General features: G+C 39.7%; 1 protein-coding gene across 6 annotated transcripts in view; it reads right to left on the reverse strand.

The window, feature by feature from the left end:
- LOC138803181 (centriolin-like) overlaps window positions 1–17,779 on the reverse strand; it is an 86,627-nt gene that overhangs the window by 12,463 nt on the left and 56,385 nt on the right. For 3 of the 6 annotated variants that reach the window (XM_069987030.1, XM_069987027.1, XM_069987028.1), the window contains 13 exons: window positions 17,134–17,447; window positions 15,391–15,599; window positions 14,167–14,359; window positions 9,948–10,078; window positions 9,662–9,802; window positions 9,201–9,327; window positions 8,872–9,036; window positions 7,747–7,906; window positions 5,586–5,701; window positions 5,287–5,504; window positions 3,000–3,157; window positions 2,190–2,278; window positions 816–1,004 (listed from right to left, as the gene is read on the reverse strand). In XM_069987030.1, coding sequence (XP_069843131.1) covers window positions 816–1,004; window positions 2,190–2,278; window positions 3,000–3,157; window positions 5,287–5,504; window positions 5,586–5,701; window positions 7,747–7,906; window positions 8,872–9,036; window positions 9,201–9,327; window positions 9,662–9,802; window positions 9,948–10,078; window positions 14,167–14,359; window positions 15,391–15,599; window positions 17,134–17,447 — 2,210 coding nt within the window. The remainder of the gene's footprint in view (window positions 1–815; window positions 1,005–2,189; window positions 2,279–2,999; window positions 3,158–5,286; window positions 5,505–5,585; window positions 5,702–7,746; window positions 7,907–8,871; window positions 9,037–9,200; window positions 9,328–9,661; window positions 9,803–9,947; window positions 10,079–14,166; window positions 14,360–15,390; window positions 15,600–17,133; window positions 17,448–17,779) is intronic. The other 3 variants (XM_069987031.1, XM_069987029.1, XM_069987032.1) reach the window with 2 other exon arrangements.

Below are 17,779 nucleotides of genomic sequence, written 5' to 3' on the forward strand. Positions count from 1 at the left end.
TAGAGAACAATAGTTAGTTACAAAATGAAGAATGCTAGGTGTTCCAGATGAACATGAAGATAGATTCCATCTCAACTGAAAGAAGTAAACAGCCTGCAGCATAGTGTCAGAAAAGCCACTTTGCCAGTATGAGGGGAGTGGACACAGGCAGCATATAGTACGTGGCCACTAAGATTCTTTTTTGTTTTTGTTTTTTTTTGGTCGGTCGTGGGGCTTGAACTCTGGGCTTGGGTGCTGTCCCTGTGCTCTTCAGCTCAAGGTGAGCACTCTACTGCTTGAGCCACAGCACCACTTCTGGTTTTCTAGTGGTTTATTAGAGATAAGAGTCTCACGGACTTTCCTGCCCAGGCTGGCTTTGAACCACAATCCTCAGATCTCAGCCTCCGGAGTAGCTAGGATTACAGGCGTGAGCCACTGGCGCCCGGCGCCACTACGATTCTTTACATAACCAATGCCCTGAAATTTAAAGGTCTACAACTTGTATTAATCCTAAAATGTAAGATTACATGAGGCATTTAAAGACATATAGTTGGGCTGGGGATGTAGTTCAGTTGGTCGAAAGCTTGCCTATCAAGGAGAAAGAGGAGAGAAAAGAGAGGAGACGAGACAGAAGGGAGGAAGAGAAGGAGGGAGAAGAAGAAGAAGAGGGAGAAAAGATAAAGTCGAGACAGAAGGGAGGGAGAGAAGGAGGGAGAAGAAGAAGAGGGAGAAAAGATAAAAGTCTTGAAGAGTCTACTGCTCAGCTTTCTGCCATAGTGGAAAGGCTCAGAGAAACAAAGCAGTTCCTTTTCTATAAAATTGTATCTGTGTAGTACCTTTTCCTGCTGGTCTAGCTTGAGCTGGTTTTCTTTGATCTCACTCTGAAGTGCTTGAAGTTGCTGTTGTTTTGCTTCTGCTTCTTTCTGGCTAATTTCAAGCCTCACCTTCCATTCACTGATATTCTGCTGGAGCTGCGTCTGCTCACTCTGCAGTGCATCCTGATGCTTGGTGGTGAGAAGCAGCTCCTTTAGGTGGAAGAACACATCAAAACTACTCACGAAGTCATCTACACAGAGGGTGCCTGGTGCCAACCCAGATTCTACAGGTTATGGGAAGCATAAACTTCCCTATCCTTTATTGTTTCAACACATTTACAAAAAGGAACCCATGATTGAATTATTGGGTTTTCCTCTTTTTACTGCCTAAAAAATAAGATGGCAAAAGATGGCAAAGTCTCAGCAAAACCCTCAGATCCTCTTAGCATTAGCTGCCTTGTGACTTGAGATGGGGATAAACAATGTTCTGGCAACAAATGACTGTTTAGAAAATTAAGAAAAATTATGAACATGGCTCAATCCTTATTGAAAACAAACCTAAAGTTATCTGAAATACCTGCATAGGTTCAAAACCTCAGAAATAAAAGAATCTAAAAAGTACAAGGAAACGAAATTAGATGTTTAATTTTTAATTCACATAACAGAAACTGAAGCCCACAATTTGCTGCTTGTTTTTCTCTGAAATCTAAATTACACTATTCTCACAGGACTATACGGAATTACCTTTAGGATGATCATCAGAAGTATAATGGCCACAAACAGGCTCTATTAAATGTTGGACAAGATGATAGTTCAGAGCAATCCAATGAGCAAATAAATCTAACAGTAGTCTAGAGGCCTTGCCTGTGCCATGCATAAGTGTGTATCTCTCTGGCCTAACACCCCCGAAGAAACTGCTACTGGACTCTGGTCTGGCCATCATACTACTTAACTTTTCAGTAAAACTTCATGAGCTGGGTGCTGGCAGCTCTCACCTGTAATCCTAGCTATTCAGAAGGCTGAGATCTGAATGACAGAGTTCAAAGCTGGACAGCTAAGTCCATGAGACTTTCTGGAAGCGGAGCTGTGGCTCTAGTGGTAAAGTGCCAGCCCTGAGTGAAAAGCTAAGAGACAACACCAAGGCCCCAAGTTCAAGCCCCAGTACCAGTACAAAAATAACACAAACAGAAAAAGACCTTGGTTGGAATTAGAGTACGAGGGCTTAAAGAAGTTGGAAACTACTGCTAAGCACCAAAATTTTATTGGGGGGTTATGTTATTTGAATGGCCCTATGCTAGATGCTGGTATGAAATGGAACAAACCTAATTGTTTTTTTTTTACTTTGCTATGTTAAGTAATTACCTATGTGCTTTTAACATATTAGTAGGAAGTTACCCTTGTTAGCCTTACTTGCTTTGCCTCACTCAAATGGTCTTGGACATCAGCGAGTTCCTCCTGTATTGAGTTTACTGCTTCTCGTTTTTCTACAGAAAGAGTTTCAAAAAATAAGGATTATCTATATACCTATACATATCAGATTTCTACCAGACAGCCCCATAAAAAACTACATTTAAATGTATTTCTGTTAAATGAATAAGGTTGCCATACTATCCTATTAAAAGAAACTGTTTGACACCTAGCTTTTTTTTAAGACTTTTTTTTTTGCCGGTCATGGGGCCTGAACTCTGGGTCTGGGAGCTGTCCCTCAGCTCTTCAGCTCAAGGCTAGCACTCTACCACTGGAGACACAGCAACACTTCCGGCTTTTTCTGTTTATGTGATGCTGAGGAATCGAACCCAGGGCCTCATGCTTGCAAGGCATGCACTCTACCGCTGAGCTACCTTCCCAGCCCCTTAAGACTTTTATATTCTAAAATCTCAAAAAAAAAGGGGCAATAATAAAGTTGGTTAGTTGCATGAAGACAATTTGGAGATATATTTTATATCTGTATTGGCCTGGTGGATTACTACCTGTGTGACTCAGAGCAAGTGACGTTTTCCTTAGCTGTAAATAGGTAAAAACAATAGTTTTTGTCTTTTATTTGAAGTGTATGATTCAAAAGCTTAGTATATTCAGAGTGATACAGCTATTAACACAATCTAATTTGAGAAATTCCCAAGCTCTTTTGCATGACTTCTGTACTAAGATCAAGCAAGCAATTAACCCACGTAACAAAGGCAGAGGAAAGCCACATCTTTGCTGTACCTTGGAGCTGCTGCTGCAGTGCAGCGATGCCAGCGTGCAGCGAGAGCTTGTCTTGGTTCAGCTGGTCTACTTCCTGTTGGAGCTTCCTTGCATTTGATTCCAATCTCTCTAAGTTTGACTGTTCTAGTTTGCTATTTTCTTCTGTAGTTGCTAAAACCCTGCCACAAAGAATAAATGAGACTGTAAAATATATTTACACACACAGCTGGAAAACAGTTACCCTTTCGTGACACAGTTATAGAAAGTCTGATTATAAATCTTACAATTGAAGATTTAACTCAGTTTCCAAAGTTTTCTAGATAGATTTTTTTAAAGGTAACTAAGTTGAAATTTTATTAAAAATCATGGATAATATTCAGAATTCCTAAAATTTGAATGAGAAAAAGGTACCATTAAATCATGATAAAAGAAAAAAGCAGCTGGGACTGGGAAGGTGGTAGAGCGCTTGCCTTGCATGTATGAGGCCCTGGGTTCGATTCCTCAGCACCACATAAGCAAAAAGAAAAAAGCCGGAAGTGGCGCTGTGGCTCAAGTGGTAGAGGGCTAGCCTTGAGCTGAAGAGCTGAGGGACAATGCCCAGGCCCAGAGTTCAGGCCCCACGACCGAACCCCCCCAAAAAAGAAAAAAGCAGCTGTATGTACAATCTGTCTATATCATAGATATCACCTTGAAGATATTAAGCAGTATGGCATACTATGTGAACTTGTTTGTGTCTGGCTTTTCTTTTCTTTCTTTCTTTCTTTTTTTTTTTTTTTTGCCAGTTGTGAGGCTTGAACTCAGGGCCTGGGCATTATCCTTGAGTTTTGTTTTTTTTTTTTCAATTTTCCAATAAATGTTTTATTAAAAGGAATGGATGGTTTTCTTTCTTTCTTTCTTTTTTTTTTTTTTTTTGGGTCCAGTTGTGGGGCCTGAACTCTGAGCCTGGGCACGGTCCTTCAGCTCTTCAGCTCAAGGCTAGCACTCTACTACTTGAGCCACAGCGCCACTTCCGGCCTTTTTTTTTTCTGCTTATGTGGTGCTGAGGAAGTGAACCCAGGGCCTCAAGCATGCAAGGCAAGCACTCTACCACTGAGCCACCTTCCCAGCCCTCTTACTTTTTTTTTTTTTTTATTGTGAAAATACCATACAGAGGGGTTACAATTACATGGGCAAGGTAATGAGTACATTTCTTATCAAACATTGTTGCCTCCTCCTTTGTTTCCCCTTCCCATCCCTTCCCGTCTCCCTCCCCCCCATTCCTTGAGCTTTTTTGTTCAAGGCTAGTGCTCTACCACTTTGAGCCACAAATCCACCTCTGGTTTTATGGTGGTTAATTGGAGATGAGACTCATGGACTATCTTGCATGGGCTGGCTTTGAACCACAATCCTCAGATCTCAGCCCCGAGAGTAGCTAGGATTACAGGTGTAAGCCACCAATACCTAGTTTGGCTTCTTTTCACTCAGCACAGTTACCTTGACATCTACCCATGTTAATGTATATATCAATCCTTCATTCCCTTTTTACTGCTAAGTCTTATTGCACAGTATAGACATACTATATTTTGTTTATCCATTTACCAGGCTACAAACATTAATTTACAAAGCTGCTGTGAACATTAATGTATATTCTGTTTAGATCTATCTAATCTGTTGTACTGATAAAAGTCTATGCTAAACCATAATTTTGACTAGTATGAAATCTAAATAACCTATATAGCATAGAGTTAGCCTTAAACTTTTATTATTTTTTAAAACTTATTTTTGTATAAATTCTATTTATACCAAATTCTAAACTCTATTTTAGGTCCTTTTTATTTCCACATGAATTTTAGAATGAACATGTCACTGTCTACCAAAAAAGCCTATTTTGATTTTGACTATAATTGATTATTTCTACCATGTATTATTTCATTTAAAAATCACAACAGAGCTAGGCACCAATGGCTCATGCCTGTAATCTTAGCTCTTCAGGAGGCTAAGATCTGAGGACTGTGGTTTGAAGCCAGCCCAAGGCAGGAAAGTTTATAAGACTCTGATTGCTAATTAGCCACCAAAAAAAGTCAGAGCTTTGGCTCAAGTGGTAAAGCACTAGCCTTGAACAAAAAAGCTCAGGGACAGTGCCCAGGACTGGAACACACACACACACACACACACAAAGAACACAAAAACAGAAACAGGTTAAAAAATTTTGAGGGGGAACAAAGCAGGAAACACCAAAAATATTCATTAGAGAATTATGATGCCAAGTTCTTTCCTATGTTGTAAATTCTAAAGTGATACTATAAGTTATTTTTGTTCTTGCTCTAACCTTTTGGTTTGAGACAACTTCTTTTCCCAGCTGTCATATTTCTCTTGGAGATCTTCCTTTTCTTTGCTCAAACAGTCAACACATGACTGTAATGCCTGGATCTCAGCAGTCATTCTTTCTGTTTCCCACCTGTCCCGCTCAAGCAACTGTTTCTGCCACTCTATTTCCTCTTTCTGTTGTTGGGCAGTCTGCTGCAAATTCTCCAACTCCAGCTTCTCCTAAATTAGATAAAAGAGTGCTTAAATATCCCAAAGAGAAAATCTGTCATTCACTAAGAGGACAATGCCTCTAGTCATTACCTCCAGCACGTCAACCTGGATCTTCTCCAACTCCAACACCTTTTGGTCATGTTGTAACTTCAAACTTTGCACCTCATTGTTTTCAAGTTGCAGTATATCTAGAATATTATTTAGTTCTATTAAAACAGAAACAAAGCATAGTCAAGCACTATGAAATGAACTTAGAAACATTTACAAAAGGGACCAGAAAATAACATTGTTAATAGACACAGAAACAAAAGATAATCAAAAATTTTGTGAGCTGAATAAGTGGTGTTGATTCTATTTTAATGGGGAAAAACTCTGTAAAAGTTTTGTTAAATGTTGGGTGCCGATGGCTCACATTTATAGTGGTAGCTACTCAGGAGGCTGAGATCTCAGGATTGCAGTTCAAAGCCAGCCCAGGTAGGAAGATCTATGAAAAAGTCTTATCTCTCATCACCAAAAAGCCAAAGTGGAGCTGTGGCTCAGGTGATAGAGCATGGGCATTAAATAAAAATGCTCAGGATAGTACCCAGGCCCTGAGTCAAGCTCCAGGACTGGCATATACTTACACATACACAGACACACAGACACACACACAACACAGTATTGTTAAAACCTATTTCAACAAAAATATTCAGCAGGATTTAACAAAAGCATTGACTTCCACATAAAAGAATGAACCAGCTGGGCACCAGTGGCTCACACCTGTAATCCTAGCTACTCAGGAGGCTGAGAGCTGAGAATTGTGGTTCAAAGCCAGCCTGGGAAGGAAAGCCCACGAAACTCTTATCTCCAATTAACCACCAGAAAACTGGAAGTGGTGCTGTGGCTCAAGTGGTAGAGTGCTTGCCTTGAGCTGAAGAACTGAGGGACAGCTCCCAGGCCCAGGGTTCAAACCCCACAATCAATACAAAAGAAAAGAAAAGAAAAGAAGAAAAGAAAAAAAAAGAAAAGAAAAGAAAAGAAAGAACCAAACACTTTTTATATAAATAAAAATTCATTAAGTTAGAAACAAGTTTTAAAATATAGACTGAGATATATATAACAGTATTTTTCGCTTTGAAATTCAGATATATAAGTATGAAGTTTCTTCTGATTATAAAAGTATTTGCTCCCTTGTAGAAAATCTTGGAAATACAAAAAATGTGCAAGATGGAAGAAATGAAAATACATCATCACCCCAACAGCCAAAGGTGACGATTACTGCAATAGCAGTGAAGTGCTTCCTTTCAACAGTGCACATGTACACACTATAAAATAACTAGACTGCACTCCATATTCAATTTGTATCTATTTTTTTTCAGCTTTCACATGAGTATTTTTGCATGTCATTAAAGGTTAAACATAAGGCTTTTACCCTGGACCTGTTTTGCAATCTTGTAAATTCAAATCTTACATAAAGTTTTGCCCTATCTGGATAAGTAGAGATGGGCTCTCTGGGTCAGCAGGTGTGAATTTTATTTTATTATTTTTACTTTATTTATTTATTTATTTTGGGTCCGGTCATGGGGCCTGAACTCTGGGCCTGGGCACTGTCCCTCAGCTCTTCAGCTCAAGGCTAGCGCTCTACCAGTTGAGCCAAGGCACCACTTCCGGGCTTTTTCCTCTTTTCTTATGTGGTGCTGAGGAATTGAACCCAGGGCCTCAGGCATGCAAGGCAAGCGCTCTACCACTAAGCCACCTTCCCAGCCCCTATTTTATTATTTTTTTTGTCGGTCGTGGGGCCTGAATACTGGGCCTGGGCGCTGTCCCTCAGCTCTTCAGCTCAAGGCTAGCGCTCAACCACTTGAGCCACAGCGCCACTTCTGGCTTTTTCTGCTTATGTGGTGCTGAGGAATCGAACCCAGGGCCTCATGCATGCAAGGCAAGCACTCTACCACTGAGCCACTTTCCCAGCCCAGCAGGTGTAAATTTTAAGAATCCTGAAATTGTTCTAATTTTAAATTCAACCCATAAATGCCCCTGCATCGGCATACTTTGGGTTAGCCAAGACTACGACTGTTTTGCTTTAAAATAAACTTTGTCAAACTGAATGGCAGGAAATATTAGATTGATTTTATAATCTTCTTTTCCTTGCTTACTACTGTTTAGGTTAAACTTTAAAAGAAGGTCATTTGGTCATTTGTTTTTTGCTGTAAATTGTATTTAATTATTTCCAACCTTTAACCTTTCTACAGTTTTTTTCATTTAAACTTACCAGTTTTATGTTTAGACATCTGCCGTAAAATTCCCTGAAGATTTTGTTCCTCTTTTTCAATTTCCTGCTTTATAAGTGCAAGCTGAGCTTTTTTTTCACTGATGTGGACATTCAGTTCTCCTTTCTGAAAACTCAGTTCTTCCAAAAGCGATTTTACTTCCTGTGTTTAAAAGTCATTCTCATGAAATTATGAATAGAAATTCCTTTAAAATCAGATATTATTGCTGTTTCATAAAAATTATAATTTAGAAACAAGATCATTTTTTTGCCTTTTATGTCAAGAATACTACTGTACTTTGTATTAGTATACAAAAAAGAAAATAATATCTTAATTTAAATGTACAGATAACATTTATCACATGCAAAAGCAATGTGTGGCAGAACCAATGAGGATGCTTCAGACATGGTTGCTAACCTCAAGGTGTTTAGTACTTTCTGTAAGGCAGGGAACATAAACACAATCATGAAAGATTAAGATGCTAAGGAACATGTCAAGAGCTACAAAACTCAGGAAGACTCCCTTCAGAGCAATGAAGGCTTTAGGGAAGTCTTATTAGAGGAGGTGGCCTATAGCTAGGTCATTAAAAACAGGTGGATCTGTTTGGTGACAGGGCAGAAAGGGAATTCTTGAACAACAAATAGAATTAAAAAGACAAAACACAGGGGCACCATGGGCCTATCAAGAAAAAGTATGGAAGGAGCTCCTCATGACAGTCTCAGCATTACACAACACAGACCACAAGGGTGTTAAAGATGGGGTAAGCCAGGCACCAGTGGCTAATGTCTGTAATCCTAGCTACTCAGGAGGCTGAGATCTGAGGATCACAGTTCAAAGCCAGCCCGGGCAGGAAAGTCCGTGAAACTCTTATCTCCAATAAACCACCAGAAAACCAGAAGTAGCACTGTGGTTCAAGTGGTAGAGCACTCATCTTGAGGTGAAGAGCTGAGGGACAGTGCCCAGGCCCAGAGTTCAAGCCCCACGACTGAATTAAAAAAAAAAAAAAAAAAAGATGATGTAAGATTTCAGGAATTTTTATTTTACTTGGGGAGAACAAATGAAAATGTCTCAAAATAAATCCAGAGCACTATTGTAGGACTCTGAAGAAAATCTACTGAAAAACATACCCTAATATGATCACACTTTTCAGCTACTTCAGTTTCTCCTAGACTCAGGGCTTCCTGGAGGTCAGTTTTTGCTTGGACTAGGCTTTCTTGGAGTAGTATCAGCTCCTCCTTCTTATGCCCTAACTGCCTGTCCAAGACAGTCATTTCTTGCTGCTGACTTGCCACCTGAAAATGGAAAGATGAAAGTGACCAGGGCCTCATTTAGTCTTTATCATTTTTATTTTCCAATCTTTTCTACAATCAAATATATATTACTTTTATAGTCACAAAACTTAAAAGAAGGTTTTGAAGTTGTATGAACTGTCTTTTCCCGGAGTCTACTGCCATACCTGGCTTTTCAGATTCTCCAGCTCAGCTCTCTTGCTCTGAAGGAGTATCTCAGATTCCTTAAGGACCTGCAGGTGTTCATCTTCATTGCGTTCTGCTTCCTCAATGTCTCTTTGCAGGTTCTGAAGCCTACAAAGCACCAGTGGTGGGGCTGGGAAGGTGGCTTGGTGGTAGAGTGCTTGCCTTGCATGCATGAGGCCCTGGGTTCAATTCCTCAGCGCCACATAAGCAGAAAAAGCCTGAAGTGGGGCTTACGCTCCAGGGGTAGAGTGCTAGCCTTCAGCTAAAGAGCTGAGGTACAGTGCCCAGGCCCAGAGTTCAGGCCCCACGACTGACGAAAAAAACAAAAACAAAACAAAACAAAAAAAAGCACCAGTAGTATTTGAGCCATCCCTAATGTAGATGGAACCCATAGCTACCCTCCAACAAGAGCCCTGTGGAGCCTGACAAAGGCCATACTTACTCTTCTGTCAGTTTTTCCCTCTTCTCATTTAAACACTGGAAGTCTTCATCTTTTTCTGCTACTACTTTGTTTATTTCTTTCAAAATTTCTTCCTGTTTGATTTTGTGCTGTTCCAAATTCATGGTATCAGCCTGGAGCAACCTAAAACATATCACATTATTTCCCCCTGTCCCCTTACACTTAACACACAGTATTTATCATAAAGCATCCATTTTCCTCAGAGGGACAAAGCTCTCATTCATCTCACCACACACACCTCCCTCTGTGCCTTATGGATTCCACCCACCTTAGCTGCTGATCCGCTTTCACAAGGTTCACGGCAGTTTCCTGAGCTCGCCTTTCTAACTCCTCAGCATCAGACTCAGTTTGTAGTAACTTTCTTTTGGCATCAGTGAACTTTTCAACAGCATTTTTTGTCTGGAAAAGAATCAAAGGAAAATAAATTCTCATAGCTACTGGAATCTATAAACAACTCCTTGAAACAATAAGACAATATTCAAAGACATAGAAATCAATGTATGGATATTCATTTTGACTCCCCAAAGCTTAGAATGTAATTCAAAATCTAAGAACTAATATATAAATATGTACTGAAACAGCTTGAACCCTGAAAAACAAAAAGATTAAATCGACGGTAGTACATTAACACAACAGAATACAGTCTAACTTTTAAAGTAAGATGACAGGCCAGGCCCCAGTGGCTTCCGCCTGTAATCCTAGCTACTCAGGAGGCTGAGATCTGAGGATCGTGGTTCAAAGCCAGCCTGGGCAGGAAAGTCCATGAGACTTTTATCTCCAATTAACCTCCAAAAATCCAGAAGTGGTGCTGTGGCTCAAGTGGTAGAATGCTAGCCTTGAGCTGAAGAGCTGAGGGACAGCACCCAGGCCCAGAGCCCCACGACCAACAAAAAAAGAAAAAAAAAAAAAAAAGATGACAACACAGAAACGTGCAAAAAGTTTCATATATTACGTTTAGTTAAGCAAAATAAATTTAAAATGGTATAAGCACTGTGGAAACAACTATAAAACATGTCAACTAAGACAGAACACCTAAGCAAACTGCCAAGCTGGGTGCTGGCAGTTCATGGTTATAATCCTATCTATTCAGGAGGCTGAGCTATGAGGATTAGAGTTTGAAGCCAGTCTGAGCAGAAAAATCCATGAGACTCTTATCTCCAATTACCAGCAAAAAGCTGGAAGTGGAGCTGTGGTTGAAGTGGTAGAATGCTAGCCTTGAACAACAGAAAAAAAAGCCAAGTAAGAGTGTGAATCTCTCAGTTCAAGCCTCAGTCTCAGCACAAACAAAACAAAATGAAACATCCTAACCCAAAACCCTAATCATTTAGATGATGAAACTGTAGATGATCTTTTTGTTTTGAGGAAATTTATAGTATTGTTATTTGACTGCACCAGCACTACCAATTTAGTGAGCATGACATGATTTTACCAAACTTCTGTCAATACAGAGATCTTGCTATATTCTATTATACTGTCAGGTTAAGTGAAAACTCATGTGATTTAATTAAGGTAAAGAAATGCAAATATGATGGGGCTGGGAAGGTAGCTCAGTGGTAAAGTGCTTGCCATGTATGCATAAGGTCCTGGGTTCGATTTCTCAGCACCACCTAAGCAGAAAAAAACAGAAGTGGCGCTGTGGCTCAAGTGGTAGACACTAGCTTTGAGCTGAAGAGCTGAGGGACAGTGCCCAGACCCAGAGTTCAGGCCCCACGACCAGCAAAAAAAAGAAATGCAAATATGAAATTCCTTTCACATATTTCAAAGTCTTCTTATACAATATTTGGCAAAAAAAACTACTTAAAAATCATCCTAGTGGGGCTGGGAAGGTGGCTCAGTGGTAGAGTGCTTGCCTTGCATGCATGAGGCCCTGGGTTCGATTCCTCAGCACCACATAAGCAAAAAGAAAAAAGCCAGAAGTGGCGCTGTGGCTCAAGTGGTAGAGCGCTAGCCTTGAGCTGAAGAGCTGAGGGACAGCACCCAGGCCCAGAGTTCAGGCCCCACAACCGGACACCAAAAAAAAAAAAAAAAAAAAAAAAAAAAAAAAAAAAAATCATCCTGGTTTCTTCTTCTGGCTATAATAAAAGACTTATAACAATATCATAAAGTCTGAAAACAGAACTTGATTTGCACTTGGTTGGGCACTGACTCATCTTCAGCCACAAAACTGAAGCAAGCTCTGCAGTTCTACCAAAGAGGTGTCTGCATGTTAAATCTGCCCACTGAATAGCTCTTGGACACAAGAAGCTGGTAAGTCTAGAGCTAGCCACTTCATGTCTTCCCTCTTCAAATAGCTGGCTTCCATCAGTTCATCAGTAAGCAATAGACAAACTCACTACATACACCAGAGGGTCATAGCACTAAGTAACTTTTAGTCTTTATCAGGCTTTAACATGTCTGGCACATTCCTTACCAAGTGCAGCTACTTCCTCTCCTTACTAAGCTGTCTTCTGAGTCATTTTGGGGGGCTGACGGGAAGGATGAAACCTTGGTTTACTTACTACCTTAGCCTGGTACCAGTCATCTTACTGCCTTTTAGCTACCAGTAGTAAATTTTTTCTCTAGTTCTAACAACACCTATTTTCTGTCACAGAATCTAACATGTGACCTAATGGGACTGTTCATCTGGAAAAGAGATGAAGACTTTTTCTATTAGTAAAGCCATCATTCACAGATTAAAAAAAAAAAAACTGAAAGCACTCAATTTCAATTCTTTAAAAATAACTGAGCAGGGCTGGGAAGGTGGCTCAGTGGTAGAGCGCTTGCCTTGCATGAATAAGGCCCTGGGTTTGATTCCTCAGCACCACATAACAGAAAAAAAAAAAAAACCCGGAAGTGGCGTTGAGGCTCAAGTGGTAGAGTGCTAGCCTTGAGCTGAAGAGCCAAGGGACAGCGCCCAGGCCCAGAGTTCAGGCCATGACTGACCAATAAATAAATAAATAAATAAATAAACGAGCAATCAATTTCTATTAAGTAGATCCAAGTTGAAATAAAAATGTAAAAATAGAAGTTCCTGGGAATTCTAGCTTCATCCTGGAGTTCTTGCCTAACTGAAAAAGCTTTTAGAGAGGTAGAACTTCAGTTGCGTAAATCTAGACACACAGCTAATGAGCTTCTCTGAGCTACATTTATAAACTGAGGTATAGGATTACCACAAAGGTTAAATAAAATGGTATTTATAAAGGAACAATAGTAAGAGCTCTGTAAAGGGAGGCTCCTTTTCCTCCCTAATTTCCTTTTGTGTTATGGTCTAAAGAATGTACAATTACTTAGTATTAAAAAAAAATGCTATCTCAGTATTCCATGCAAGTAACAGACCTATATGAAAGCCAGGTACTGGTGGCTCACAACTGTAATACTAGCTACTCAGGAGGCTGCGATCTGAGGATTGCAGTTCAAAGCCAGCCTGGGCAGAAAAGTCTTTGAGACTCTTATCTCTAATAAATTATTCAGAAAAAGCCAGAAGTAGCACTGCAGCTCAAGTGGTAGAGTGATAGCCTTGAGGACAAAGAGGCTTAGAGACAGTACCCAAGCCCAGAGTTCAAGCCCCAGGTCTAACAAAAAGAAGTCTCACCTGAAATACCTTAAAAATTCCTATTTCTTTTTTATCATTTTAACTTGGATATATTTAAACTAACAGAAATCCACTGCCCAGGAACTAAAAATATTTTGTCATTATCTCCATCTCTAATTTGAAGAAAAGCATTATTTATGAGGTCTACTCAACATTTCCATCAATGAAGTCCCTAAATAGTTACATAAACATTAATAAAAGATTTTAAATGTAGACAGTATACACATTTGTACCATAACAACTAAAAGATGCAGAGTGATTTCCTAATTTTATTTTTATACCTTTATAAGAGTCTGTTTATAAGACACAGTCTGCAGAAAAGTACTGGTGGCTAATGCTTACACTCTTAGCTACTCAGGAGGCTGAGATCTGAGGATCACAGTTCAAAGTCAGCCTGGGCAAGAAAATCCATGAGACCCTTATCCCCAAATAACCACCAAAAAGCCAGAAGTGGAGCTGTGGCTCAAATGGTAGATCTCACGGCCAGTACCCAATCCCTGAATTGAAGCTCCAGGACCAGCATGCATGTGCACTACACTAACACACTCATGTATGCATAAAATTTCAAAAAAAAGATTGCAGAGTCCCTCCCTCCAAAATAATTTTAAAAAGTATGGACTCAAGGATAAGGAATTGGGATATGCTAGAAATAAATTAACTCAGAAGCTTTAGACATACTATTCTACTTACTTTATGTTGAACCACCTATATTATCCCTTGCCTGAACTTATAAGGAGAGCAACACCTGATGCCTTAAGTCACTTTCCCAAATTCTCACAGGGTTTAACTACCAGAGTCCAGCCTAAAACCCAGCTGGTCTGATGAACAGGTGTGATTTTATCACCTGTTCTCTTTGGAGACCTTCAACAACGCTGTGTCACAACGAACTCATGCCCAAACCCACAACAGGACACACCTTCTCTTTCATGCATAAAAGTTCACTCTCAGCCTCTTCCAGGAGATGGTCAGCCTCCCTGAGTTCTGCACGACGCTTCAGAAGGGTCTTCTCTAAACACTCAATTTCATCTACAATATCTTCATGGTGTTTGAGTGATTTTTCTATTTCTAGATCAGTTATAAGACTCTCAATATTTCCATCAATGAAGTCCCTAAAAAGTTACAGAAACATTGAAAGATTTTAAATGTATAGTATGCACACTTGTAGCCTAACAACTTAGAAGATGCACGACAATTTCCTAATTTTATTTGAGATTAGACAAGAGAGGCAGCTACCTCAGGTTAAATGTGAAGTCTAAGTTGACCTTTTTTACTAAATACAGAATACTACTGGCAATAAACTCTTAGCAGTAAAATATATGATGGAGTTGTTTCTCCTTTTAAATGTAACAACAAATGATATGGGTACCTGAGAAGAAAAAGGTTTGGTGTAAAAGATATCCCTCACCTATGTTTTGACAGTTAAGGAGGAGTTATGCAGGTAGTGGGGCAGGCATTTCAGCCAGAAGCTCAATTTTAGGCCAACATATACAAGGGGCAATGTGCTCAGGGAGACTACAGGAAAGCAAGTGGCTCAGACTATGCACAGTGGGGAAAGGAGCTAATAAAGGTAGGCAGGGTTAAGAATATGGAGGGGCTGTATATTTATATTTTGCTGAGTCCCAATGTGTCACAAGAGAGTGGAGAGAAAGCATTAAGTCATGGGAGGACAGTATGGAAACCATGACAGTGATCTAGAATGCAACTGATGAAAGGCAGCAGCTCTGGAAATGACAGTAAGGGACCCATGGAGAGCTCTTTGTATGCACAGTCAAAGGAGGTCAAATGGATGCCTGGGAGAGTGAGAGGTTGAAAGCCCTGCCCTATTTTCTGCTAGGGTAGCTAGTGAGGGAGACTACGTTAATCTCTGCGTAGGACTACAGGGGCTGATATGGATTACTTCCTGAGAGGATTTAAAACTTGAACCGCCCAAAATGATAGTCACCATGTGGCTACTAAATTAATTTAAATTTTGTTCCTGAGTTGCAATAGCAGCCACATTTCAAGTGCTCCATAGGCACACATGACTAGCAGCTACTGTTTTGAGCAGTTCAGATCTAAAGCATTTCTATTACCTCAAAGACTATCTTAATGAATAAAAATGTAAGCTACAGAATTATATGATTTATAAAAGCATAATTACTTTCGCTGTTGATGTTTTGGGATGGTTCCATGCAATTCTTCTACTTCAAGTTCTAACTCTTTCTTCTCTTGCAAAAGATCATTAATATTATGATGCAGCTCCTCCTCTTCTTTCTCAGACTGATGCTTAGATGCTCGTAGCCACTCTTCTTCTCCTTGCTCTGAGTTTAAACGCTCCATTATATCTTCTAATCTAGAAACCTCATTTTCCTGAAGGAAAAAAACAAAACAAAACAAAACAGTAATGTAGTACTGAAACATCAGAGACTATCTCCCCTTTCCTGACAAAGGAATTTCAAGTAACTGGTTAAAGTGGTGTAAATGATCTAAAAACTGGTGGTAGATTTTAAGACTTCTATATGAAGAAAAATTAAGTCAATTAAAGAAAAATCAAGTCTAGTTTTTCACACACCATAGATGTGAACTAACAAAACTTTACAGTTCTATTAGTGCAACTGGCTTCATTTACCAAGCCCTTTGTATTAGATAATCCATCTCCAAGAATTCAGTGTCTTAGTGAAGAGACAAGTTGAGGACTCTTCCTCCTTTGGATACTTGAGAGTTAGTTGTCTGAGATGGCTGCCCAGGCAATTTGCCTGGGCAATGAAGAATGAATGGGCCCCCGGCTCAAAAAAATAGTATGTGCAAAATGCAGGGAGATATAAAAGCATAGCTGGAAAACTATATAAAAGCAGCGTGCAATTTAGGAGAGTAAAAGAACCACTTAAGATATTATCAATAGATGCTGAACAGATATACTGCTAGGAATTACAATGTGCATCGAAAACCTACAGGGCGGCAGGGTGTCAGCTCACACCTGTAATTGGGAGGCTGAGCGAAGGATTATGGTTGGAGACCATCCTGGGCAGAAAAATTCATAAGATCTAAAAAAATTAGGGTTAGAGGTATAGCTCAAGTGGTAGCTTCACAAGCACAGGGCCCTGAGTTAAAACATTAGCAATGCCCCCCCCCAAAGAAAACATTAAAAGACCCACAAAAGAATACGAATGACCTCTGATAATAATGTAAATGTATTCATGCCTTTTGAAATTTTTAGTTTGACCTATTAAAACGGCACAATGATGTGATCAACTACAGTATCTAAGCCTTTATCTTTCCCTCAATATGCTTAGGGAGGGGAGGAAAAACAAAGACTCTCGGAGTTCAGAGTCTGAAAGAAGCATTTGGAATGTACTTTTATTGCTTGAGGCAAAAAGTTAGAAATCTATCTGGTGACTGGGATGCAATAATTTCTTGGATCTAGCCCACAAAAAGGTATCAAATGGTACAAATTTATACATAAATATAGGACCTACAAATAAAAGTTTTATAGTTATGTTTGTATAACCATGAAGGTATGCTTGCAACATTAATTAGGAAAACAACTCAAAATGGTGTGTACAACAATAACTATGAAAATAAACTGATAGTAATCAACAGATCCCACTATCCAAAGATAATTTCCAGCAAAACTTGCTGAACATTGTTTATATGTATGTACAGATATGCATGTATATATGTGTGAATAGCTATATATGTGTATACATTATAGGTACATGAATATATGTATACATTAATACTTGTAAATAGAAAAACACGAAAAATGGTTAATATCTAGATTGCAAGCATTATTGTTAAGAATCACTTTTGCGATATAACCCATTCATAAATAGTCAAGTCATTACCATACCCCCTTCTCTGGCACCCTTGGAAGCAGTGTGGACAGAGATATTGTTTTACTTACTAAGTTATGGTGCTCCGGGACATTGCAATGCAGCACGCTCATGGGGATGAGGGGGATAGAGAAGTTTGGGGGAGGAGGTCCATACACAATGGGGGCCCCTGCTGGAGGCGGGCCATAAACAACAGTTCCAGGAGTGAGAGGCTGGCTGTTGTTTGGCAAGGAAGGAGGTGGTGCATACAAAGCTATCCCCTGAGGAACAGGAGAACCATCAGGAAGCACAGTATACATCATGTATCCAGGAGGAGGCACAAATGGGGGCACCTTTTGGTCATCCAGCCCACTCTCTTCCTGGCTATCTCCTTCACAGTCAGCATCTTCAAAGACATAGAACAGGTAAATAGACTTGGAAGGAAACAACAGCTGTTGAGAATAAAATCAATAAAGGTCAAAAGCAGCTTTAACATGCAGATCACAACACAGATTTGTGCCTGGTGCACTGGCTGAAACCTGTATCTCAGAGAGGCAGAGATAGGCTAGTCCAGGAATAAAGAAATTTGTGAAACTCCATTTCAACCAATGACCAAAATGGTCACTGGTTGCATCCCTGCAATACAGGGAAACACAAATAGAAGGAACACACTCCAGACTGGCCTGGACATAAATTGAGACCTTAATCTCAAAAATAACCAATGCAAAAAGAGCTGGA

This window comes from Dipodomys merriami, unplaced genomic scaffold (assembly GCF_024711535.1).
Source record: "Dipodomys merriami isolate MVZ:Mamm:240054 unplaced genomic scaffold, mDipMer1.0.p SCAF_336, whole genome shotgun sequence".
NCBI classification, from domain to species: domain Eukaryota; kingdom Metazoa; phylum Chordata; class Mammalia; order Rodentia; family Heteromyidae; genus Dipodomys; species Dipodomys merriami.